Source organism: Spodoptera frugiperda, chromosome 13 (genome assembly GCF_023101765.2).
Source record: "Spodoptera frugiperda isolate SF20-4 chromosome 13, AGI-APGP_CSIRO_Sfru_2.0, whole genome shotgun sequence".
In the NCBI taxonomy this organism is placed as follows: domain Eukaryota; kingdom Metazoa; phylum Arthropoda; class Insecta; order Lepidoptera; family Noctuidae; genus Spodoptera; species Spodoptera frugiperda.
Genome location: NC_064224.1, coordinates 4,092,273 through 4,119,375, shown reverse-complemented (window position 1 = coordinate 4,119,375; position 27,103 = coordinate 4,092,273). Strand labels below are relative to the sequence as shown.

The 27,103-nt window shown below is 35.3% G+C and overlaps 1 protein-coding gene across 1 annotated transcript; it reads left to right on the top strand.

The window, feature by feature from the left end:
- The first annotated feature begins 5,795 nt into the window (after window positions 1–5,795).
- LOC118270377 (facilitated trehalose transporter Tret1) lies at window positions 5,796–23,474 on the top strand. The gene is made up of 7 exons (XM_035585951.2): window positions 5,796–5,952; window positions 10,952–11,143; window positions 11,584–11,666; window positions 20,882–20,962; window positions 21,470–21,630; window positions 21,954–22,129; window positions 22,256–23,474. Coding segments are annotated over exons 1-7 (1,629 nt in total). The 5' UTR covers window positions 5,796–5,951; the 3' UTR covers window positions 23,191–23,474.
- Window positions 23,475–27,103: the final 3,629 nt, after the last annotated feature.

Here is a 27,103-nt window from a genome sequence, read left to right as displayed (position 1 = left end):
TGGGCGGTGCCGAATGCTTACCATCAGGTGATCCATCTGCTCGTTTACCGGCTTATCCCATAAGAAAGATTTGATTATTTTTATTATTTTGTTTTTGAAACTGATAATACATAATCACACGCAAAACATAACACCTATCTTTGTAGTTATAAAAATATCACAATGACTATAATATTTAATAATTAAATGAAATATGCAAGTTACCTATTGCATTATCGCCGTTTTAATAAAAATATTTAATTATCTTTTAATAAACAACTCGTCTATCTGTGTTTAATAGTCATAAAGGAGATTAGAAAGTCATAAGATATTGGAAAACAAGATTAATGTACGTAAATGTATACTGATACACCTATTAATTATCATTTGAGTAATAAAAATGCAATAAAAGGAGAAGTTGGGTGAAACATTTATTTTCATCATTATCAACAAAGTGTACTGAATACTATCCAGAATTACTGGGGTTTCTATACCTCACAGGCATAGCAGACAAGTAAAAGATTGCAGATTAAAAGTTTTAGGTTTTTTCAGAGAGCTCCTCGTTTTTGTCTATCCATCTCCAAAATCTGACAATATTATCTGTACCTACCTAATTAAGAATTTTCTACGCGATTTTTTAAGTACCGTGTAATATGTTGAGAGTCAGTCAAATCGGATCATACTATACCGGATACACTTAATGTAATGTTTTTAAAGAAAGAAGGAAAAAATACCCTTCCTACACACGGAAAAAAGTAAATTAAAAAACTAATGTCCTTTAGTGACCTTTGGTCTATACGTATCTTTGTTTGATCTTAAGATTTATGATAGAAGTAAAAAAAATGCTGTCGACATTGATACAAATTAAAATCGGACAACGATTTTTTACTAGCAATGTACTTTTTACACACAGTACTAAAAAAACCGTTTAAAAAAATTTTTGATAGGCTATCAAAATGTTTTTAGACCACGGTTGAGACGTCTGCGCAATTAAATTTTGTGTAATTAAATTCTTGTTTGAAATTAATACCTCATATTTTATACCCATGATAAAATATATAATATAGAAAAACTAAAAAAAGCTGCGTAGTTAGTAACAAGAAAAAAAAAACTCAAAAACTATGTTCGATTGCTTGCGACTTTTAATAATAAATATTTAAATTAGGTAGGTTAACGTATATTGTGACTTACGTCACATTTTTAATGGCTGCCATAATGTAATGGGGAAACCCGATAACGTTAGTATGTCTCTGCTTGGTCTAAATGTCCTAATTACAAACAGTTTTCGTACTTAAAAAAAACATTTGATTGCCCACACTAGGATTTTCTCTTGTATCGTGGGTGCATTTACAAACATACACACATGACAATTGACACATGTCAATAATTCGTGGAACTGCGGTATACGTATCGAGTTACAGATGGCGTTACGGGTGATCGGGGCTCCGGTTCTAAGCAGGAGTAGGAACGGGGTGGTTTTTAGTCAGTAAGCGTCAGACACTTTTACTCACCTCACTCAAGACGGGAGAAGACATTGTATATAATAAAATCATAGGCCCATAAAGTCCTGAGGACGGATATAGATGAATGTGAACTAATAGCAGTTGGTATACATTAAATGTACCTGTATATCTATGCCAAAATTAAATACGCATCAATTTTCTTTTTCTAGACTATGATGACACAAATACTAATAAAACCATTTAAGATGAATAAAAAGATGATTTTTTACATAATAATACAGAGTGTTTGCTAAAAAATAACACATGATCGGTATGATGATTAATCGTAGACAGAAAATAGCTAGATTTATTACCTACCTATTGCTAATTTTTATTCAAATATTAAATGAATATAAATATTTTATGTTATGCATATTTTTGGCTCTACCAATTTTGCAGTATGAGGTAATCAAAAAAGGATTTATATTATAACTTTAATGAGACATTCTACATGAATGATAATATTGCCTTGTGTCGCAGAATGCTGCTCATGAATGTGAGCCTCTAGCATAGCTTGAAATTAGTCCTGGAGTTCCTCGTCACACGGTTACGTGAGTAACGGCCAATTCCATAACCTATTTATTTGTAGATTTGCTTACTAGAGATACAATTTTGACATAAGCTTCATACAAAATGTGTCAAAATTCTATCTCTAGTAAGATAGATAGGTTATTGGAATTGGGCGTAAGCTGATAAAATAATAATTAAAGAAAAGTATTTGTTACAGTTAGAGCAGGTTTTACTATATTACCAATTTTATTAAGGAGTTTGATATTTTTTTTTATAAATTGACCGACACGTTCGAACTTAATACCAATTCTCTCTCACTTACAACCAGATACCCAGACTCACTTGCAAATGTATCACAAAATGATGATAGATGAAACACAATAATATGATACATAGTATATGAACCAAGATTGCTCCGAGGAAGCTTCAATTATCGTGCGAATATTTCTCCATCAGAAGAAGTATCGTTTATCTAAATGACCAATGAGAAATGGAACATCTTTTGATATCAGATTACATCGCATCTGTTCACTCACCAATTCACCATGCCTTTTGTGAATAGAATAAGAATTATTTTATGGTATACGTCGGTAAGCGAGCAGATGGATCACCTGATGGTAAACTATCGCTGCCGCTCATGGACACCCGAAACACAACAGGCGTTACAAGTGCGTTGCCGGCCTTTTGGGGATTAGGAATTTAAGGGTATTACTCTAATTCTCTGAGTTGCGGAATATTTGTTTAATGTTTAATCTATTAATCAGTTCTTGAAACTTGGTAAGGCGTAGGAAGAATACCTTTAATGCACCTCCATAGCCATATGGTAATACACACATCTTAAACACAATCTTACTATTATTATAAATGCAAATGTATAGTACTGTATGTTTGTTACCTAATAACGTCGAAATGGCTCAAGGCATGAAAATTGGAACAGCGGTAGATTATGTATGGTCTAGTCATATAACACGTTTTCCAAAGCGACCTCGAGCGAAATCGTGGACAGAAGCTAGTTATCCATATCCACAAAAAAAAACAACGCACATTAAATAAAACAGCGAACGCACACACCCCTTATCTGCGAAACATTGTTAAAAAAAAAACTTAAAAATATCACAAGTTATCGTGTCTATAGGGTGAGATAACAAGTTTTTGTCTGTCCCATCCCAACGATAATGAGTGGGACGGTTTAGACCGACTCAGTCACCTTAGATAAGTGGGAACGACACAGGGGAGCCACAAACTGAGCTGGGACGCTAACATGTACATTTACCCTATATATTTTACTCGAAAATCGTGTTTTTTCTGGACTTGTAACGTTGATTTATTCTTTATTTCTTTGTGTAGTGTGGTAAATAATATATGAAATAATGTAAAAAGATCCAAAAGTGCATGGCTCAGTGATAAAATTATGCTTTGTTATAATTTTGAAGGACACTTTTAAAGTCACAAATATAATATTTTGTAAACTTTAGTGTCGAGATTAAAAATTAAGATAATTAACACTTTATTCTTAATAAGCAACAGATTTATTTGTTCGTAATAAATATACGGTTTTCATCGGGGATATTTGCTTTCTTTTTTATGGAATAGAAGGCAAATGAGCCGACGGATCACCTGATAGTAAGCGATTAGCGCCGCTTAAGAACACTAAAGGAGTCAAAGGTGTGTTGCCCGCCTTTTAAATAGGAATGCGCTCTTTTCTTTAAGGTTTGGAGGTCGTATCGGCACGGAAATACCATCGACGACAGCTCATTCTACAGTTGTACTGTGTGAAGCAGAAAGTTTCGAGAGAAACGCACAGTTGTGGCTTACGTACCTATTAAATTGTGTTAACAAACGTGACCAACTTTTGTTTATTTTAAAAATAAGCCACAAACTTGACTCAATGACCAACAAAAAATAAGTTTTTTTTATAACAACATTAGACAAGACAAGGTTATACTTGTAACGTATTAAACTTAACATACTTTTACGAAGATTTTATTTAAGTGAGATAATGTTATTTATAAAAATCACGTCGATAGTCGCGGTTATCTGTGCGTGTTTATAGGCGTTTAGTACTAAGATAGATAGGCGCGAGGTTACGGGACGACTCGGGGGTATCGCTACAGAGGTAGAGAAACAGTAGCCGTGATTTATATTCTCTTGTTTTTTGGCTTTTTTTTCGTTAAAAGGAAAATATAGTGAGGAATTTTTGTAGTGGGGAAATGGATGGGAAATTGTTGTTTTTGTTCGGGAAGGGTGTACTGATGTGTTTACTATGTATACACATATTTAAAACATCTGCTTGGCAATTTTTTCAGTACAAGTTGTCTTATAATTCTACTGCATCTAAGCATTTATGTAATTAAGTAACAATTAATAAATTTTGAAACAACTACCTGATGATGAAAAGAAAGCCAAAAATGCATATAAAACCATTGAAGCATTTTAAAAACTATTTTTAGAATTCATAATAAAATTGTAATGAATACATTATTCAGTGACAAACAACCTAATACTAATTAATCTTATTCCTGTTTTTACTACTTTTGTGTTCATCGGTATACTCGAAAACATTCAATAGATATTTTTCAAAGACATATACCTATATACATAGTGTAAAATGTCATAAAACTTTGAAAAACATTCTCACTAATAATATGGGCATAATTAATTCACTTGATAGCGTAGTACGATCAGAAATCGTTTCGCTAAAACAGCAACCATCTTTTCTAAACTAAAGAACATTCTCGAACAATCTCCGAAATGAAATCTCGATAACCCTCAATAATTTAGAATACGGGGAAATCTTAACCGTCAATTAATAAAATAAATTAACGAACGTCTCCCGTGTAATTTTCATTAAAGGGAAATTTCCGTTAACCGAAGAAAATTAGGGATATTAAGAAAAGCCAAGATGGTAGATGAGTGGCGGTGAGAAAACCGAATTGTTTGACAAACTTGTTTAGAACAAGTCGTCCTGTATTTTTTAATTGGTTCGCATCTGCTATTTGATCTGATTTTAACTTTAAGAAGATTAGAAAATTTGTTAGAGTTCGGTTTTCGTTGTGGTGAATATTTTTCAGTTACTTTAATATCCATCTTCGACCGCATCGTCACTTACCATCAGGTGAACCGCGGTCAAATGTCTGTCTAGTTTTAGATAAAAAAAACATTTTTTTAGACTGCATTATTATCGGGAACCAATTAATATCACAGGGTGCAAACAAACTCACAGTTACTATAGGAGTTACAAATGTGTTGCTAGTTTTATCACACTTCACACTAATATTAAAAATGTGAAAGTTGGTTTGTTTGGTTGTTTAGATGTTTGTCCGCTAATCACGCTGAAAGTACTGAACGGATTTTGATGAAATTTTGTATACAGCTCAGTTATACCTTATCTCGTATAAGCTGACTTGGGTGACAGGATACTTTTTATGTCACGGGAATCCGGGTAAAGCAGCAGGCAGGAGCTAGAACTTTATAAATTAGTACGTTCTTTTCTAACATGTTTGAAAATTGTATGGGTTTGGATCATCGTCATCATCACATCATCAACATCCGTGAGCTGCAGCTGAACTATGGGTCTCCTCTTCTATAGAGCGGGCATGACCAAATGATCAAATGTTGATAAAGACAAATCTTCGTGTTCATCGTCAACATTATTATTTATACCAAGCCCATCCCTACAAACCAACCCCTACACGAGCAAAAAATACACACATAGAAACAAGCCATACAAAAATAAATCATTCCATTACTCCACATTTCATCCAGTTACTGATATAAAGCGACCCAAGTTTGTTCATCCCTGGTTTATTATTTTTGACGTATCCGTCCGGTGTTATCAAGATTATGTTATTGAACAGTCAGTCGTCGATGCAGCCCCTTCTACCGAACGTTTCTATACTGTGATATATATTTATTTTTTTAATAAAGTGCAGTTGTCGCCGATTGTACTTGGAAAATCAAAGTAGGTGATTTCTTTTTTGTTTTGACTTGACCTTGACTTGTACTAGTGTTGGTTTTTTGATGTGACGTCAGAGTTTCTTATCTTTTGACTTTTTTTCCTTTTATTTTGTGTCTGAGTGTCTGCTTTTTAATGAGTTTTTTGAATATTTAATATTTTAATATTGATGTTTTTTTTTATTTTTTCTCTCATCTTACGTAATCTTTGATACTGGTGGTGAATAACAAACCGCGCAATAACTTTTTAGCACATTTTTAGTGAATACTGTAACTTTCAGTAATCAATTATTGTTGTAAACATTTAATTTTTATTTCACAACTAGCTACTTTCGCGCGGTATCTTCTGAATACAAAATACGGTATACAAATGGACAATACAGGACAAAAAATGTTATTCAAATCGAACCAGTACTTATAGAGATTTGTGCCTTCAAACAAGTAAACACGTTTGCTCATCATACATATTCTCTTGACCTCATAATTAGAGGAGAATTATGACCTAATTTTTGTGACTTTTCAATGCCAATTTGATACCAAACTGGTACAATAATATTGTACAGTGGCAGTACGTGCCGTAATGTGCATCTCTGCAATTCCCTTCAAGGAAAAAGGCGTGAAGTTACATTCAATTATTTTAAATGTAAAAGTTTGAGTGATTGTGTGTATGTTTGTTCCTCAATCACGTTAAAACGGTTGAAGGATTGGGTCGAAAGGAACAAAGATAGCTTATGTCCTGGAATAACATGTAGATTATTTTCATCTACGGGGATGTGAGTAATCACAAAAGTCGCGATCGAAAACTAGTCGTATTATATAATTTCTACTGTCAATAGACAATTATTGTCATCAACAATATGGGCCTGTTGTTGTCAATTGACATTTTATTTTGTTCTGAATACCTATCTAGCAGTTGAGTACTACACCGCTATATAGGTATCTATATCCATTATTGTCGTACGACAATAGACTCGCGTATAAGATATTATAATAGACTAATAACCGCGTTGTAGAATAAATGTTTTGACTTTGACTTTGACATCATATTTTATGAAAATAAAATTTATATTCATGTGATTTAGACATCAAATACTTATCAATAAATGATTTTTCATTTCTTTTGATTGAACGTCCAATTTCCATACTAAAGTGTAGTAAAGTGCCCATGAACGTTTTCAATCTAGAAGTCGCAATAGACATTAATGTCTAGATTGATCAAGTATCCGGAGCTGCAGACTACCTAGCGGGTTTACTGGGGCTCCGGTTCGAAAAGCAGGAGTAGGAACGGGGTGGTTTTTAGTCAGTAAGAGTCTGACACTCTCTCGCCTCGCCCAAGGCGATAGAAGTCATTGGATGATTTTCCCCACTAAAAAAAAAGTTTTATCAAGTGCACAATCTTATTTACTACCCTTCTTTGCTCTTCAACAGTCCACAAGCGGACGTTTCACAGCATATAAGTGCATCAATTAACTTGTTTTGCTTCAGAAGTAGGTAGTAAAGTGACCTGAACTGTAATCATATTATCAGACCTCTTAACTACGGTCAGTTGTACCATATACATAGCAAAATCACCTTTATCACTTCAGCATACGGTGTCTTTTAGCGTGACATCAGTTCTTCACGGTCTGTAATAGCGCTTGAGATGCAAAATCCAACCTTGTGATATGCATGTAATAAGGTTGGTTGTTGTGTGAAACTGTAATCTAGTCTCGTTTACGTGTGTCATTTGAACTTAGGAGATATTAGTTATAATTATAATGTTTACATCTAATGGAAATTTGTTATGAATGAGTATGGAGGGTAATTATATTTTATGATTTAGATGACTCATTGTCATTAACTAGTTTATTTTATTTGTTAACTTCAGTTTGTTAATGGGTGTTGTAATGGGTCTATCTGAGACAGTATCTGAACTTACAGGGACACATTTATATAAGGTGACGTTGAGTAAGTCATGTTTTGTCTTCTAACATGTCATGACTGTCATTGTTTTTATTGCTGACACCATAATCGGCTCATAAAAAATAGTTTAATAGTTAAATAGTTAAATAGTGTATAAACTCCAGGACTTATGTCAAATTGTATCTGTAGTAACTACCAAAGACTAGATTTAACTAAATTTACAAATAGATTATTGCAATTGGTCATAAATAAATTCAAGGGCAATAGGTACTCGTATAATATAACCGTGGGATAAACAGTATCCTGTATGTTATTCCAGATCATAATCTAACCCTGTTCCAAATTTCAACCCGATCCCTTCAGTAGTTTTTGCGTGAAGAAGGAACAAACGTACATACAAACTGTCGCATTTTTTATATTTATTAGATTTTGGATACGAATCAGACCTTTCCTTAGCCACATCAAACTACAAAATGTGGTCATTTCAGTAATAAAATGGAATCAGTTACTTAAATTACTATAGGTGTACAAATTAGCACAGTTTAAACCAAGTTAAACGGTGTAACTTAAATACCCAATTTGTACAAAATCAAAATGGACCCAATCATTACACGATTCAGTTAAACTTTAGTCCGTAATAGTACCTGCTATGATTTGTCTCAATAAATCTTTATAAAAATAAATGGAAAACTAAAAATCCTTGCCAATACCTCCGTCCTATAATCTTGTAGAGTACAGGAAACGCTAGGATCGAGAGACATAGAGCTATGTTTGGGATAGACGAGATACGTGTAACATTCTTATTAAAAAATGTCTATACTACAATTAAATGTATTAGAATGATTTTTATATAAAAAAATGTATTACGCCAGAATATAATTTTGACCCAAATAATCTTAATTTTTAAGTGTTGTAATTTTTTTTAATATATATTGTCGTTGCCCGAAATATGAAGCAAGTAAAAAAGGAGATGCCATAGTGTGATTGTGCCTTGTGCACTGTAATTAAACAAACGGGCCCTGCCCATTTATGTCTTTTCGGATCATTATGATCATCATATTAGATACAAGACGTCCACTTCTAGACATAGGCCTACCCCAATGACTTCGGGACAATATCTTTGAATTTCGTTAACATCGTATTCGACAATATAGATTGAAAATTTTCTGAAACTCATAAAATTATTATTTTTTAAACAACGTTGCCCCACACTAGCCTATTCTCGTGTGTCGTGAGTGCGTTTACAAACATACAAGTTTATTTATTTTATTTTAAAAGCTTCTAGAACATTGAAATTAAATGTTTAATCTACAAGGAAAGTAATTTAACGTAAAAATATCCTCAAATAGGCTTATATAATGACAATATCAGATATCAGACTACAATTGTTTTGGTTCAGCAAGATAACTAAGGTTAACAATATCTTAATTGTTGACACCTAGTCTGGTATCTTTGTCAAAACAATTTATTTATATATCAAAATTAAATTGCATAAGACGTTTTATGATATTACACTAATGCAGTTGTCGATATTATAGTTGCCTATTGAAATTAAATAATACTATGTTTTAGTTTATAACGAGTATCAAGGCTCCTCTTTAGATTATACAAACTTTATAAGTGACATTTTGGCATATATTGAATGTAATGAAAATTTAATCAATAATGCTGTACATAAATAAAATGAAGTGTGGGAGAGCCATGCTTCGGCGCGAATAACCCGGCTCGACCGGAGTGATACCACGATCTCACATAAAAACGACGTGAAACAATAATTGTTTTTCGTTGTGTAGGTGAGGTTAACGGAGGCCCAAAAATCCCCCTCCTACCTAATTTTCCTAATCTTGGAGGGCCCAACAACCCTTAAATTCCTAACCCCCGTGTTTCGAGTATCCATGGGCGGCGGCGATTGCTTACCATCAAGGAATCCGTCCGTTCGTTTACTGGCTAAAAAAATACAAGAATAATTTTCCAATTTCATCCAATTAGTCTTTCTCTTTGTTAACTTTCTTTCTTAAACAAATATAAACTTTCTACAAATAAATTTCAAAGCCCTATCTATAACATCTTCGCTCTATGGGAATTGCAGTATAGCCGCGTTTAGTGGTTATAGCTAGTTCCAATTTGTGGCGTCTTGTGTGTTGGCGGCAAATAGTTTACGAGAAGCCTCTTTGACAATGGTTTCTACTACATGTACTTAGGATTCATATTAAATTGAATAGCCTAGTGATGGTTTATAAGGTAGAAGATTTAGCGGTCTAGCGGTTAGACTGCCTCGTTGGTCGAGTGGTCGCAAATGCGACTGCCGAACAAGGGGCCTCGGGTTCGATTCTCATGTCGGGCAAAGTATCTGGGTTTTATTCGGATTTTCGATAATTTTTCAGTAGTAGCACGTAGTCTGGAATTGTGTCCTGTATATGGCTTAGCCCCCTATTACATGGGACTTATAACAAAAATTGTGAAAAGTGGGTGTACATTGTATAGCGGCATTACGTGTCGTAATGAGCACCTCTGCCTACCCCTTAGGGGATAAAAGGCGTGAAGTTGTGTGTATGTGTGATTTAGCGGTCATAGGAAAAACAGTTTTACGGTTTTATATTCTAAGTTCATATTTCCTTACGACAATATCAATGATACACTTAAATTAGGATGGCCCAGTAAATGGACGAAGATGGCCTCGTCCATTTAACTTCAACCATTTAGTGGTTGCACTGCTTTTCATTCTCTTTGATCATTTGAGTGCCACTTTAGAAATGTTTAGTTATACGCATATGCAATCTTCAATTACTTAATTAAATTTCCAATTACTTGTCGCATATACTTGCACTTTTCATGTGTTCTTTAGTCGGGTTTTACGTACCGTATGTGTTGGTCTCTATACCAAAAAGACAATGAAATTAGTTAAACCTTAAAAGCTACTAGCACGCATATTTTATGCAATCTCAAATTACTTAAGTTAATTTTCAATTACTTATCACATATACTTGCAACTTTTCATGAGTTCTTTAGTCATATTTTACGGTAACTATAGGTCTCTATATGGAACGACAATGAAATCAGTTAATTCTTAATAGCTACTAAAAAAATCTATTTTACTTCTGCAGTGGAAGAGCAAAGCACATCGACGGTAGACGCAGAAGCAGCGGCGGCGGCAGCAGTACAAAATGGAGAACCGGTAGAAGAACCACCAAAGAGAAATGGAATGAACCAGAAGATGTTGAAACGAATGGAAACAGTTCCTGACATCAAACGAGACACTTCTGGCATTACCACACAATACATTGCTACTGGGATAGGTGAGGTTCTTTAAATATTTCGCTATATACTATCTATAAGGATGTCATCCCCTAAATGCTAAAGTCTTTGACTGCCAATAGAATACTGTTAAAGCCCACCACCACGCCATTTAATGTGTTAACTAACTTTAAAAAGCAGGTTCTTTTTATCAGTTCGAAATAAGACAATTAAGAGGAAGATTTATTTTATTTACACCTCTGTGTATAACATACAATGACGGATTTAATTCTTTAGCAGTTAACCATTGGGTGGTGCAGAGACTGATATGCAACAGTAGAATTTAAATATTGTTCTTAAAATTTAAGTTGTATTCCCCAAAATGTTCCTTACCTGAAACGAATAAAACAATTATGATTACCTTTCCCAAACCATTTTTGGTACTACCAGCAGTTCTTATTTGTATATTCTTCTCAACAAGATGTTCGCTTCTTTTTTGCAGTAAATCTTGGTGCGTTTGCGGCTGGCGTTTGTGTGGCGTGGTCATCATCAGCTCTACCATTATTGATAACCGAACCTTTCGAGGTAAGTTTATTTTGGCTTACATTAATATTGATAAAACTGAATGACTAACTAGTCCGGGGGCGTAATCGTGACTTTTAACCTTAAATATCTTTAATCGTCTTAAAGACAAAGTTCAGTTGAAATTTACCTCTTTACGTGACTTGTTTGTAATTTTGATTAATGAAGTATTTAGCCTTGATCTGAACCCGGAGCTGCGGACTGCCTAGCGGGTTACTGGGTCTCCGGCTCTAAAAGCAGGAGTAGGTACGGAGTGGTTTTTAGTCAGTAAGAGCTATCGTCTCGTCCAAGGCGGCAGAATCATTGGATGATTTTTCCCCCTTAACTCAAACGCTGGTTTGTTAATAATTTTTCTCAACTTAGGCGACTCAGGGCGGAAGAAGCTATTCAAACATTTTTTCCTTAAAAAAGACCTAACAGTCACACAAAATAACTTCTTTTTAAGGGGAGAAACTCATCTAATGATTTCTCTCGCCTTGAACGAGGTGAGGGGGAGTGTTAAACTCTTACAGACTAAAAACGACCCCGTTCCTACTCCGGTTTTTCGAACTGGAGCCTCGGTAAACCCGCTAGGTAGTCCGTAGCTCCAGACCCAATAACCTCTAGATTAACGATACATTTTAATTACATTTGTTACCATCTCCCAATGTTCCCCAAATCTAAATACCGTATCTAAAGGGTTATTTATCCGGTTAGATTTATACTAAATGTAGGGGGCGGGGCATGAGTACATCATAAATAATGTTTTCATTAGCGACCAACGATAAATTAGACCGTAGTAAGGTGCTACCGTTGAAATTGTAGACTGGCGGGTTAAGAACCACGTTTTGTTTAAAGTAGAATGGCATATAAAGAGCTTTAAAAGTATCTGCCACGGCTTTAATGGGAAGTAGTATTGTGTTTGAAGATTACAATATTAAATATAAGTGATTGATTTGTTTAAACAAAATAATTTACGTAATGGGTTTGTTATGAAGGAGCAATCTCTTTCACCGTCTCTGTCGCTTCGTCACTGAAAACAATTGATGATATCAACCGTGCAGCGATTGTCGCGCTGCTCCTGAATATGACCCTCTAGTATGGCTTGAAACTAGTCGAGTTCCTCGTTAATCAGTTACGAGAGTAAGCCGATAATATGATAATTAATTTAGTATTAGTATGTCTCACGAAAGTTGTAATAAAGTAAATAACTATTGAAATTCCTTGTTTCGCAATCTTGTAAAATATTTTTAGACAGATATTTCGATGAATTGGTTTCAAAATAGTTAGAGATAGTAATTCCAATTTACTATCCACTATTCCGACCGTCATTTTAATTAAAGAAAACGAATCTGTCTCCTAATTTTAATGTTTATTTTAGGGCTACGATTTTGTGCTTAAAATATTATATTTTTTTACGAAAATAATTAGAAACAAACGAAATATCTCCCTACGAACTTTTAATTGATATTCCTTACATAGAGAGCGGTTTCAGTTCTAATGGTTATAACAGAATTCATATTATTATATATTTTTTAATTTATTTCGTTAATGTGGAATAATGCCGAAATTATTGACTGACCGTAATTATTACTAGTTTATGATTGAATTCGTCGCACATATTTCAAAATACCGAAAAATTTAAACGACAATATTTTGCCAAGACACTTCCTCGGATGCTGCCGGGTTCCGTCACTAAAATGTCTAAAAAATATTTTAAGTGTAGGAGAGTCACGCTTCAGCACAAATGGACTGGCTCAACTGGAGTGATACTACGGCCTCACAGAAAACCGACGTGAAACAACGCTTGCGCACTTGTAACCTCTGTTGTTTCGGTATCTATAGGTGGTGGCAATGGCTTACCATCAAGTGATCTGTCTGCTTGTTTACCGGCTTATAGCATAGAAAAAACCAAAGTCACAAAATTTGGAACGGTAGACAGTAGTTGTGTACAAATTATTTGCACCAAAATAAAAAATAAAATAAAAAAATATACGTATCTCGCCTAGACTAATTGCCATCAAGAATTGTAATCAAGGAGAAATCCTTGACGATTACATTTAGGAGCCACTTTTTAGCGTCTCGCCTTTGTATTTCGGTAGCAAAGTTTTGTTCTTTGATTATAAGTTCCATGGAAATCTGCATAATTGAGTTGACGAAGCTGCCGTCATCAAAATGAGGGAAAGATTTCGTTGCGTACGAAATAACGTCTTACTTTGACGTTGCCTACATTTGCTTAACCATGCCAATTACTCATTTGTATAAAGTAAATGTTCCAGAGGCTTCTGTGTTTCTTTTTTCTGTTACTATGTTGACTTTGGGCGAGGCTTAAGATTTTGGTTTTTAGAAAAGTTTGTTGTTTCCATTCTGCATTCTTGTCAGCTTGTATATATTCAAAGGTTCCTCACATCATCATACATCAACAGCCTTTTAGTGGCTCCTGCTAAACAATGCCTCACCTCTTATTACAAAGGTTGCTTAATGCGTGTTGGCGATTTAAAAATTCTAACCACGACCAAATACTTATAAGTATTAACAAAATATTTGAGTTTATTAAGTTCATCTTCAATTTAGTATCTTATAGAATCTAGGCACTTGTGAAGAGCGCTAGAATAAAATACTACATAAACAATGTCAATGTCACGCCTCTACTAAAAATGCACCACGTTTATGTGTATTTAAAATAACTTTTATTTTAATCTTAGTGAGCAAAAATATAGTTTTTCCACACAAAGCTACAGCTTTACAGTATTGTAATTCAGCTTAGCTTTAAGCTATACTAAAAGAGCTTGTAAAAACCAAAATTATTTGCTGAACCCGCATTATTTACAATCAACAAATCTTTTGTGTGACCGCCAAAAATTGGAACTGCGCCCGAAATACGCCCGTTTACATCCCACACAAAACTAGCTTGAACGTTAATCCACGAAAACTTGGAACTTTATGAATCTTAGTTCAGTGCAAATTGCCCACTAAGTTAAATTAAATTTCATAGATTTCATTTTTGGTCTTACATTTTTTATTAGAGTAAATGAGTTTTAAATAATGATTAGGTCCACCAAAAGTACCAAAAGTAACCAACATCACTTTTTTTGACGGGGGCGAAACCTTCTGAAGACGCCTAGCTTTTTGGAAGGAAAGACTAGGGAGTGTGGGATTTTTACCTACTTAAACCACCTTGGTGGTCACCTTTAGCACCGTTAAAGAGTACCGGGTGGTCTAATTAGACCTGCTCTAGAGGCTATGGTGCAACGCCTAGAGAAGTGCCGGTTACGGCACTTCTCTAGGAAACCAATATCACATAGTTCTATAGTCTTAATCTCCTCATTATTTTCTAATCTCCCTAGGCAGCCTTCACTGTAAATAATATTAGTAAGAATGTTTATAGTAAAAGTCTTTATAGAAAAATAATACTCGCTATCATAACTTACTTACCTTGAAATGGTGAGATTTTATCTTCACTTAAACCAAAGAAAAAAATTGATGCCATCGTTATTTATGTCCTGTTTAGATGATCGATCACCGTCGCCTTGACCGCCGATCTTCAAACGAATGAGATATCAATTTTCGCTTTTTGTTCCGTACAAAACCTCCTTTACGATTTAAGAAAATATTTGAACTTTACAGGGATACTAGCGGACCCGACAGACGTTGTCCTGTTTACACGTCTTTAATTTGAAAATTTGTCGGATCCAATGTAAAACACTCCAAAATCATCAACTACTAATAAATTAAAAAATAATTAAAAAAACATTGTCCAGCGGACTAAATTGTGAATCTAAACCATTCTCAGATCCCCTTGAACACACACAAAAAATTTCATCAAAATCGGTCCAGTCGTTTAAGAGAAGTTCAGTGACATACACACTTACAGAAGAATTATATATATAAAGATAGGAATGTACGCTTAAAATAGATTTTTCCACTATATAGGGTGACTGGTAATTAGTGAGTGATATATTTATTAAACACGTGATTACAAACAACTTTCCCAAAGAAACTTTTTTTTATACTCATTAGTTTTATTTTTATCACAATAACAAAGTAAAGTAAGTAACGTTCCAAAATACCTATCTGTCACTAGTTGTATAGGTAGTTTGGTAGGTGAAATAGTCTAGTTACTAGTTGTTCCAACTTTGCTCAACCTTTGTCTCGAATTTGAGATGATATTAATATCCAATAGTTGATTTGGTAATCGGGAGTATGCGATCACCAAATCAAAGAAACAATCCCTCAATATTTAAAAAGAAAACAGCAAATAATAATGAATGGAATCACGCATAAAATGTAGTCCATTGGTCGACCTCATAACCGGAGACATGTCTGGCAACGATAAGAGCCAGACAATTTATTAGAGAGACCAATTAAATAATCGAATGCTATTAATTAAAGTATTATAAGGAAAGTTTCATTAGCACTGGCGGCGGCTTCAGACAATGGCGATAAGGTGTTAATTATCACACGCGGCTACCGTTTTTATGTTATATCTTTGAAAAAAAAACTGTGAACCTTATCGGGGCTGAAAAGAGATGGAGATATTTCTTTTTTTTGTTTTGTTTGTATTTGTATAAGTGTTAGATAAGTTTTGGTGTTTTGTTTGGTTGTCAACTTTTTCTCATTTTTTAATGATATAAGCCGGTAAACGACTAGCCAGTTCATCTGATGGTAACCAATCAGTGCCGCCCTTGGACACCCGAAACACCAGTGACGTTACAAGTGCGTTGTCGGCCTTTTTGGGGTTAGGAATTTAAGGGTTATTAGGGGATGGGGCTAAATACACAACGAAACAACGCAAGCATTATTTCACGTCGGTTGTCTTTGAGGCCGTAGTATTATTCCGGTCGAGCCGACCCATTCGTGGAGAAGCATAATGCTTCCACACTTATAGGTCCTTAATGTTATACTTGATCTAATAATCACAAATTCCTTTTATATCTTTGTTATTTTTTAAAATATGACAATAATCGAGCAAATCAAGTACTACAATATATAGTAGTAACATGGTAGGTATCCGAAAAGTGATGCAAAATCAAGTTCATAATACACAAATACCGGAACATTCTAAAGTTATTGGAACAGTGAAAGTTCATAACTAAATACAGTGATCAAATTCCTGAACAGTTTCAAATGATTGCCCTTAGTTTCTTGTTAGTTGCCTAAACGCAGCGGAAACTCTAAGTACACGAACTTTATCGAACTTAGCCGAAGTTCCCCGAACGACTAACTGCACCGCATGCGGTGAATCTTTGACTTATAAAGTTATGATATTGCGACTTTGTACCGTAACTGTGACTGCGAGCTTATAAAGTGTTATTTATGTCTCCATAATAAAGTTTACTTTTGCTTGTCCTGACAGAATATTTACGTTTGTTAGTTAAAACTCTTAAAGTGCGCAATGCAGGTACTTGTAAAGCATAGTTTTTCAGTGCGCTGTTTCCAATTTAACCTATTATTGAGTTGTCTCGGATTTTGAAAGTCGGTTCCAATATTGAATTATCGTTGGACATGCAACATGAATCCCCATTAGCAAACGTATCAATGCTTTTCGAGAACTAGAAATTGAGGTTTACCAACGTTGCATTTTTTCTCACTTGGTCATTTGTATTACGACTTCACCTTTTTGTGATATAAGCTGGTAAACGAGTAGATGAATCACCTGATGGTACGAAAAAATAATCGCCGCCCATGGACACCCGAATCATCAGAGGCGTTACAAGTGCGTTGCCGGCCTTTTGGGGTTAGAAATTTAAGGGTTGTTGGGGAATCGGGGATTGGGAAGATTGAGAAGGGGGTAATTGGGCCTCCGGTAACCTCACTTACACAACGCAAGCGTCGGTTTTATTGTGAGACGGTGGTATCACTTCGGTCCAGCCTACCCATTCGTGCTGAAGCATGGCTTTCCCATACTTAGATTCACATACAATTATACGTGCTTTGAGTTTTGTTTAAGAAAGTGTTCGTATTTTAAATTCAAAGTTATCCAATAAAGAAGTTTAAAGTCCACACTACACAACATTACCATCTTTCTGGAGAACGGAACACTTATTCTACTAGATAGCACTGCATTGCCAAATAATTTTGATGGTATCAGACTCAACATGGTTCCTTCGCAAAGTTATTGTGCAATTGATGAAATTGTTCTATTCTTGTTTGACGTAAAAATAGAGATAGCCAAGAAAAATTGCAGACTTGAATATTGCAAGTAGTTCTACAAAATGCAGTGTTGTTGTTTCCAGCTGTTTAGCAAATTTTTGGACATTGTCCAGTCGGATTTAACTTAGATACGTTTTGAATTCCTTTACAAGAAAAGATGTATGTGTGTATTTGGCAATAAAAAATTAGAACAACTGCACATTCACCGGCCCCGATGTTTTATAGTCATCTTATCAATTTTCCAATGTTATTCCTAAATTCACAATTACCTCTCGGTAACACATTGTGTCTCGCAAGGATCTGCGTTTCAGCACACCTATCGAATAGGGTTAAAAAGGGTTAATGTTACTTTAAATAATATTTCCAAATGACTGCATGGTTTGCGCGGTAGCTGAGCAACCGGCTGCCGTGCTACGTGTAGCGGGTTGCATTACCGCATGTATCAACTCTTTGTGTAATCCACAAATTGTTGTTTTGAATCTGGGTGTCATGTGTAGGTGAACTTATTATGTTTGTAAACGCACCCACGACACAAGTAAAAATCTTAGTGTGAGGCAAAGTTACCGGGGCTCTCGCTCGAAAAGCAGGAGTAGAAACGGGGTAGTTTTTAGTCAGTAAGAGTCTGATAGTATCCCTCCCGCCACACCTGAAGCGAGAGCATTCGTAGGTAACATGATGCACGATTAATAAAACCCTTAAAAAAAAATGAAATACACGAACAAAAGATAAACAAAATTTTACTGAAACACCTACAGCATTGTCATCAGAAAAGGTTGATTGTCTGTCAGATCAATTTGATGTAATACGGCTATTTTAATCATCCCCTGACCGTCACGGTGATCGATCATGAGGATATCATGACAATGTTCTTTGTGATTGATTGTTTTTGTAATAAACATGTAGAGTAAACAGTTTTTATTTATGTCCGTGAAATGTGGGCTGATGTAAAGGGGTTATTTGTATAGGTATTGATAATGTTCTAGTAGATAATAGGGATGGTGACGGGGTGTGAAAATTCAAAATTTATTTAGTTCGTCAGTTAGGAAATGAAAAAATATTAGATATGTTTTTATTTTGTTTTGTCTTGAAAGAAAGTTTAGGAGTGGGAGCAAATAAGTCATTTCTACGTATAAAACGTACTTAGAAGAGACGTCACGCGATATTTCAAATTAATATATCTTCGAAAGTATTTGTTTCCGTAAGAAAATAAAAATACGGGCATAATGTTTTAAAATAATCCAAGACGGACAGATCTACCCCATTATTATGTATTATGGGTTTATTTTTTTTTTATATGAACGCTGAAGCTTGGCACTGCATTTTTAAAACAGTATACAGAGAATATGTTCTTGTACATACGTATTACATTATTTACTCACAGGGAGAGCGCTATATATAAAACCATAAAAATAATTGGCAGACATTTGAAAACGGTCAAACAAACTGTCAATCATTCATCATTACAGTACCTAAAATATAGTCAAAGTCTAAATCTAAACGTCCCTTTTTACTTTTATTCCATTTTCAATGATTCGCTTCGTAACATCATCAGTATAAAATAAATGTCTACATAACATATTTGACATATTCTAATAACTTCTCCCGCCTTGGGCGAGGCGAGAAGGAGTGTCAGACTCTTACTGACAAAAAACCATCCCGTTCCTACTCCTGCTTTTCGAGCCGGAGACCCGGTAACCCGCTAGGTAGTCCGCAGCTCCGAATACATATTATAACCTTTAAATTTCAAACCTTGATTACATGTCTAGACAAGAAATGAAACATCTAAGCAACTTCTCAGTAATCAACTAGCTTCGAGACTATCTACATACATACACAAAACCACTATAAACTGACCCTCGAATGTGTAGAAAGATTATACAAAGTCAGATCATGATAAACTGGTTCTGTATAGTTCGATGTGAAGCCGTGTTTCCAAACTTTAGTTCTGTTGACAGTACTGTAGCGTGAATACTGAACTTTGGAAGCGAAGGAACTTCTAAATATATGGTAGTGATCTTCCTTGCTGTAACTGCTACTGTAATTTTGGTACGGAACTGGGAATTTATCTTTGGATAATCTTTTGGGAATAAAGGAGAGTCTAAGTTAAAGTTATTTTGTACTAGAGAGGAGAATTATTGAATTGATTTGCAATAGATTTTTTATTGCATTTTAACCAGACGTCTGGCCGTGGCAAATGTCTTCTGCGCCGACGGTGACGCGTAAGATACTCGATGGGTTTATATGTTCTTAAAAATGTTACTAGTGTGTTGCCGGCATTTTAGGGTTAGGAATTTGAGGATTGTTGAGGATTTAGTGATAAAGGAGATTGGGTAATTGGGCCTCCGGCAACCTCACTTATACAACGAAACACAACGCAGCGTTGTTTCACGCTGGGTTTTTGTGAAGCCGTGGTATCACTTCGGTCAAGCCGACCCATTCGTGCCAAAGCAAGGTTCTCCTAGATTTTCATTTACATACATATGTGCAATTACACTGTGCATACTGTCTCTGTTTTAATTAGTGAATATGTACTTAGGCTATTTATTTAACTTGCACCTGTGTTTGCAACCACATTTTATGAAATATAGTTTTGGTCTGTTGTTTCGGTACGAAATGAATGAATGGTTTTAATTTGTCGCTTGTTGGTTTTCATAAATTAATTATAAGTTACAAACGACCGTTCTAACTATGGCGTTGTATTACCTAAAATGTAACATCATTCACCTTTTACTTATGAAGGGGTAGGCAGAGTTGCACACCTATGTGATATAACATCCAAACGAACCTTACCTAATCGATCATAAATACATACATACATATATAACCTCACGCCTGTCTCCCATGGGAGTAGGCAGTGACAATGGAACGCCAATTAGACAGAGACATGTAGAAAGGATGGATAAAAGCAGATTTACGAAAGAAATCTACACGGCGGATATCAATGGGGCCGTCGGTAGAGGGCGCCCTAGACGGAGATATAGAGACCTAATCGATCAATTATTATTAACTCAATATCAACAATACCAATATTTCTTCAGTTATTAGTTCCAAGATAAATGTAGTCAATAAATACACGTTTGTTCCAGCCACCGTCGCCGACCCGGGATATAATTGCCATAGAGAACACAACACCGACCTTACTGCCGCCTCCACATACTAAACTTTCGGTGAGTTAACCCTATTCTTAAGGGTTCTGGTTTATATTTTCTTGTTGTGACTTTTATTGTGGATGAAGGTAGCGTTAATTTAGTTTTGACTTTGTTCATTCTAAATTGAGAACAAGGATTCAATATTTCTCTAAAGATAGATATATGTATGGGTGCTTTTTCCCCAGAGATTAGCTATGTAGCCATGCTACGAAGATGTAATACTTAAGCTGAGAAACTATTTGACCGTTACCACCGATACCAAGCTACGTAGCTGTGCAAGTAAGATGTGCTATGTAGGTGCGCCGCCGCAAAGCGGTTGTGCAAGGAAGATACGCAGCAGCAATTTTTAACTCCTTGTTAATGAGAAATTCAAAATTGAAGACCCAATAATACTTTTACTAATTCGAGAATCAGACTCAAAACTCCATCTTCGACAAATTAATTTTATTGCTTTAAGTGATTACTATAAAATCTCAACCACTTTTTAATATTTTTTGTAATCGACGCATAAATTTTGGATTCCAGCTGACTCCATCAGAAGCATCTTGGGTCGCATCTCTACTGTGTCTTGGAGCACTATGGGGTGCAGGACCAGCTGGTCTCATCTCGGAGTACTTCGGGAGGAAGAAGACTCTGCTTTACCTGGCTCTTCCATTAGTGGTGTCCTGGATACTCGTCGCCTCAAGGTTGGTGAATGATCTTAGCTACATAAATAATTATGGCGTCTATGGACTGCACACAAAACAATTTCAAAGACTTATTAAAAAGTAGAGTGATAAATATGGTTACAATACTTTCAAAGACATGTCGATTTGAAAAATCGCGTAACGTAAGTTCTAGGTACGGTTTATACGTAAAAATGACATTTCTAATATTTCTTTGTTACCTTACTGACGAACTAAATAGATTTTTTAATTTTCATACCCTGTCATCATTCCTATTGCATCTAAATTATTATGGAAAAATGAACTATACAGCTTAATTGTTATCCTACCTTTTGTGTTTCCAGTCCAAACGTGTACGGTCTGTACGTCGGGCGCTTTGTTGGTGGAATGGCGCTGGGAGCCTTCAGTGTGGGTATACCACCATACGTTGAAGATATAGCCGAGAAGCACATACTGCCGACACTTGCCAACTTCTACCACGTGCACTTCAGCTGCGGCGTTCTGTTTGGATATATTATTGGTAAGCAAAATTACTTATATAAATTTTAATTCATATTCTCTAGAAAATATTACACTAAAATATATTGTTTGCTCAATTACTATTCACACATCGACACTAACCTAACAAATTACTTTTATTTTTCAGGTTTGGTGGAGAACACATCATGGTTGACAGTACTCTGCGCTAGTGTACCAACAGCCTTCTTCGTTGCCTTCATCTTTCTACCTGAATCACCAGCCTACCTGATGTCACAAGGAAAATTCCACGAAGCAAAGGCAGCTCTACGCTACTTCAGAGGCATCGACAATGATATTGACTCAGAAATGAAAGCTTTGAAAGAACGCCTTAGAAACTCTGCCAAGATCAAAGTCACTTTCAAAGAACTCTTTGGTACCAGATCCACAGTAAAAGCTCTCGTTGTCTCTTTCTTTCTTATGGTCTTCCAACAAATGAGTGGTATATTCCCTGTCCTTTTCTACGCTAAGAATATCTTTGAAACATTCGCTATATCTCTCAATCCTCCAAGTGCGGCTATTATTTTGGGTTTCTGTTTTGTTTCATCCACATACTTTTCTACTATGCTTCTAAAAGTGGTTAGAAGGCGAATACTTTTGATGATTTCCTTTGCTGCGATGGCTGTGAATTTAGCTTGTTTAGGAATCTACTACCACTTAAAAGCATCAAACTTCTCTCCAAGTAGTACATGGGTTCCTTTATTCACTCTATGTCTTTTTGTAAGTTTCTATGCGTCTGGTGTTGGACCGATCCCATGGTTGATGCTTCGAGAAATTTTCCCACCTCACATGACACGAAGAGCAACAGCTTTGACGGCTGGATTCCATTGGTTCTTGGCGTTCTGTGTCACGAAATTTTACCAGAATTTGGTAGATATGGTGAAACATGGATGGACTTTGTGGGCCTTCTGTATAGTTTGCATCGTAGGGATTGCGTTTGTCTTCTTTTTTGTGCCAGAGACGAAAGGCAGGACGCTAGAAGAGATTCAGAATGAGTTTGAAGGGATTCATAAAAAGAGAAAGCACAGACATGTGATTGAGGTAGAGAGCGTATCAGAAGCTTAGATCAAGACTGTTAGGATTTGGATTTTTTATTAGATCGTCCAAATCCATAGATTTATTTATAAGTTCAGTTGCTCAATTTTTTATAATGATTGTCCAATGTAAATTAGGTTTTTACTCTAATAAATTGTATGTAATATTTCGTCAGACAAACGTTATAAATTAAAGAGAAAATGTAAATTATTTTTATACCTAGGGGCTATTGAGATGTTTTAGTGTTCATTAAAATAATTAGCTTTAGTGTATGTATTTATTTTTATTATTGTAATAAACGTAACTTTATGTCAGCTACAAGATTTTTATTACAGACTAGCAAACCCCGGCGAACTCCGTTTCGCAACCAGATGGGCTTTTCTCTTGATTTTTTTTCTAATTTTTTTTTTTTGCTATAAACCTCACTGAACCCGCGACCTTTCCAACAAATGAAAATCAGTTCGTTCGTTCTGGAGTTATAACGTCAGGAAGGAAAACCCGACTTATTTTTATACAATATAGAAGATATTAAAGATAATATCTTAAAAATATTCCACTTAGCCCTACTATCCAAGTGTCCACAGCGCTTCATTTGATGAAGGCATGCAACCTACAAAAGGTGATAGCCAGCAGTTTTGTATGCGAAGTAATTGACGCAATGTTGACGCTATGTAGACCCAGTTTTGAATTTTTTCTACGCATAGCCAGTGTAAGCTGACCGTCTGAAGTGTAGAAAGATTATACAAAGCAAGACCATGGTAAACTGGTTATGTATAGCTTGATATACAGGGTGACTTTGAATTCGACGTATTCCTCTCGGGAGGTGATAATACAACTAATTTCCTACAAAATTAGCCCTGAGGTCCTTGGGCGGAAAGTGGCTAGTTTCTGAGATATTCAACATTTTTGGTTTTGGTAAAAAATCCCGAATTGATTACAAAAACATCAATAAATAAAAAAGTACTGGTTGGATTTTAGTTATTTTAGTTTTAATCAGTTGCCAATACATCAGTTATCATTTATAAATACTAATAATGGCAGAAATATCATTCGTTTTAAAATAGCAAGTAATTTCCTATGAAATTTTGTTTTGTTTCACTAATTTGGTCATTAGATAACTGGATTTATTTCGAAAAAATATATGACACTAAGCGTATAAACCATTAGAAAAACTTCCTTGGTTTATTAGCTACCCAGGAACGTAAAATTATTTACAAAATTCCCAAAAACAAATGAATTAATTGATGATAAGTAGAGTGTAAAGAGAAAAGCGCAATTTCAAAAACATCTTATTTTGCAAAATTTTGTTCAAAATGATCTTCCCTACGACGAATACATGTCCAAACACACTTCCTTATCTCTATGACGTTCACTCTTGGGCTGAATATGCGTCTTATTTCGTCACTATGTTTTTGAGAAGAATTTCGATGCTCGGCCAATTCCCTCTGCATAAACAAGGGACTTCATGTAAAAATCAACCAGCGTTAGATTCTGGACACCGCGCTTGCCATGTAGTTGGACCCTCATGCCAATATAACGCCTGGGCACCAAGGTATCCAACCATTGCCCCACAGAAGTTCGATAGTGCGCTGGATAAACTATCACAATATCCATTAGTAGCCACAAAAAAGTCAACAAATTCCGAAAAAAGCAAACCATCGCTAGCGCATCGCGGTTTTAATTCAAATGTTTGCAGGGGTATCATAAATAAGTATTTGATTGGACCCTACTTTTCATCCAACAATTTAAATGGTGAGAATTATGAAAAAAAAATTAAGGAATGTGCTAAGGTCATTGTTTTAAATTTGAATTTAGAAACAATATGAATTAACTTATTGAATTAATTTATTAATTTGATTGACGAATTTATTCCACACGACGATTGTCAAGTGCATTATCGAACTACTGTGCGGAAATGGTCGAAAACATTCATTCTTAGGCATTAGATTAGTAGGGCAGTCCAACTACATGGTATGCACAATGACCAAAACCTAACGCCGGTTGATTTTTACATGAAGTCCCTTGTTTATACAGAAGGAATTGGCCGTGTATCGTAATTCTTCTCCGAAACATATTTGAAGATAATGACGAAATAAGACGCATATTCAGTCCAAGAGTGACCGTCATAGAGATAAGGAAGTGTGTTCGGGCATGTATTCGTCGTAGGGAAGATCATTTTGAACAAAATTTTGCAAATTAAGATGTTTTTGAAATTGCGCTTTTCTCTTTACACTCTACTTATCATCAATTAATTCATTTGTTTTTGGGAATTTTGTAAATAATTTTACGTTCCTGGGTAGCTAATAAACCAAGGAAGTTTTTCTAATGGTTTATACGCTTAGTGTCATATATTTTTTTCGAAATAAATCCAGTTATCTAATGACCAAATTAGTGAAACAAAACAAAATTTCATAGGAAATTACTTGCTATTTTAAAACGAATGATATTTCTGCCATTATTAGTATTTATAAATGATAACTGATGTATTGGCAACTGATTAAAACTAAAATAACTAAAATCCAACCAGTACTTTTTTATTTATTGATGTTTTTGTAATCAATTCGGGATTTTTTTACCAAAACCAAAAATGTTGAATATCTCAGTAACTAGCCACTTTCCGCCCAAGGACCTCAGGGCTAATTTTGTAGGAAATTAGTTGTATTATCACCTCCCGAGAGGAATACGTCGAATTCAAAGTCACCCTGTATGTATGGCTTGCTCAAGAACCTACGTGGATACAGGGTCGCGGGTAGGAACATGTCATAGCATGACAAACTACGGTTACTCTCAGGAGATGGTGCAAAAGAAACAATTTCCCGTAAGAAATAACTTTACTCAGATACAGGATATTTGTTTTTTTTTTTTTGGAAAATATATTAGACTGGTGTGATGTGTTAAAGTAATATGTATGGTGGCCTTTAGTAGAGGTGATGCAGGTAGTATGGTTTCAATTTAAGGGATGTTTTATTATACTATGCACGAGGGAAATTAGTTTGGAATTTCGACTTAGTTAAGTGAATATAAGCGATCCTCCTCCTCTTTGCGTCGTTTGTCCTAAATGCTGCTGGTCGTGACCTCATGAATCACCTTCTCACGGACTATCGTTCTTGTCCTGTTTTTGGCGGTGTGATAATGAATATATAAGCGATAATTTATAAAATTGAATGAATAGATACTTTGAGTATTCCATAATTTGAATTGTAGACTAATCAAACATCCGCAGCCGCGGACCACGTAACAGGTTACCAGGGCTCCGGCTTAAAACAGGAGAAGGAACGGGGTGGTTTTTAGTCAGTAAGAGTTTGACACTCCCTCCCGCCTCGCCCAAGGCGGGAGAAGTCATTGGATGATTGCCCCCACTTAAAGACTAATCAAACATCACACAATTACATCTCATTCTCATTCTCATTGTTTTAGTGCCTACCAATACAATTGCTATGATGTTTGAGATGCCTGCAGAAACATAAACTTTCTACAATACGAAAATACACAACAATACAAACAGTCCAATGACATAATTCACTCGCAAACGTTACTCAAAAGAGCCACGCAGTTTAAATCTCGCATCAACAAAGAAAAATGCATCCATGTATCACTGGCGCGATGCGTTTTCACAAGTTGTAGTTACTGGAGATTTATGAATGCATGTGTGTACCCAGCTTTATCCTTGTACTCTGTTATAAATGTAGGCGTTATGTCGTACGATATATTTCACGATACAATATATCTTTGCGCTTCTATAAACGGTAATATATTCGTTTTTAAAAGTGAATGGGTTTTTTAAAACTTTTTTCTTATGGAACGCGCTGGTAAACGAGTAGACGGATCACCTGATGGTAAGCAATAGCCGCCGCCCATGGACACTTGAAACACCAGAGGCGTTACAAGTGCGTTGTCGGCCTTTTGGGGGTTAGGAATTTAAGGGTTGTTGGGGAATCGGAGA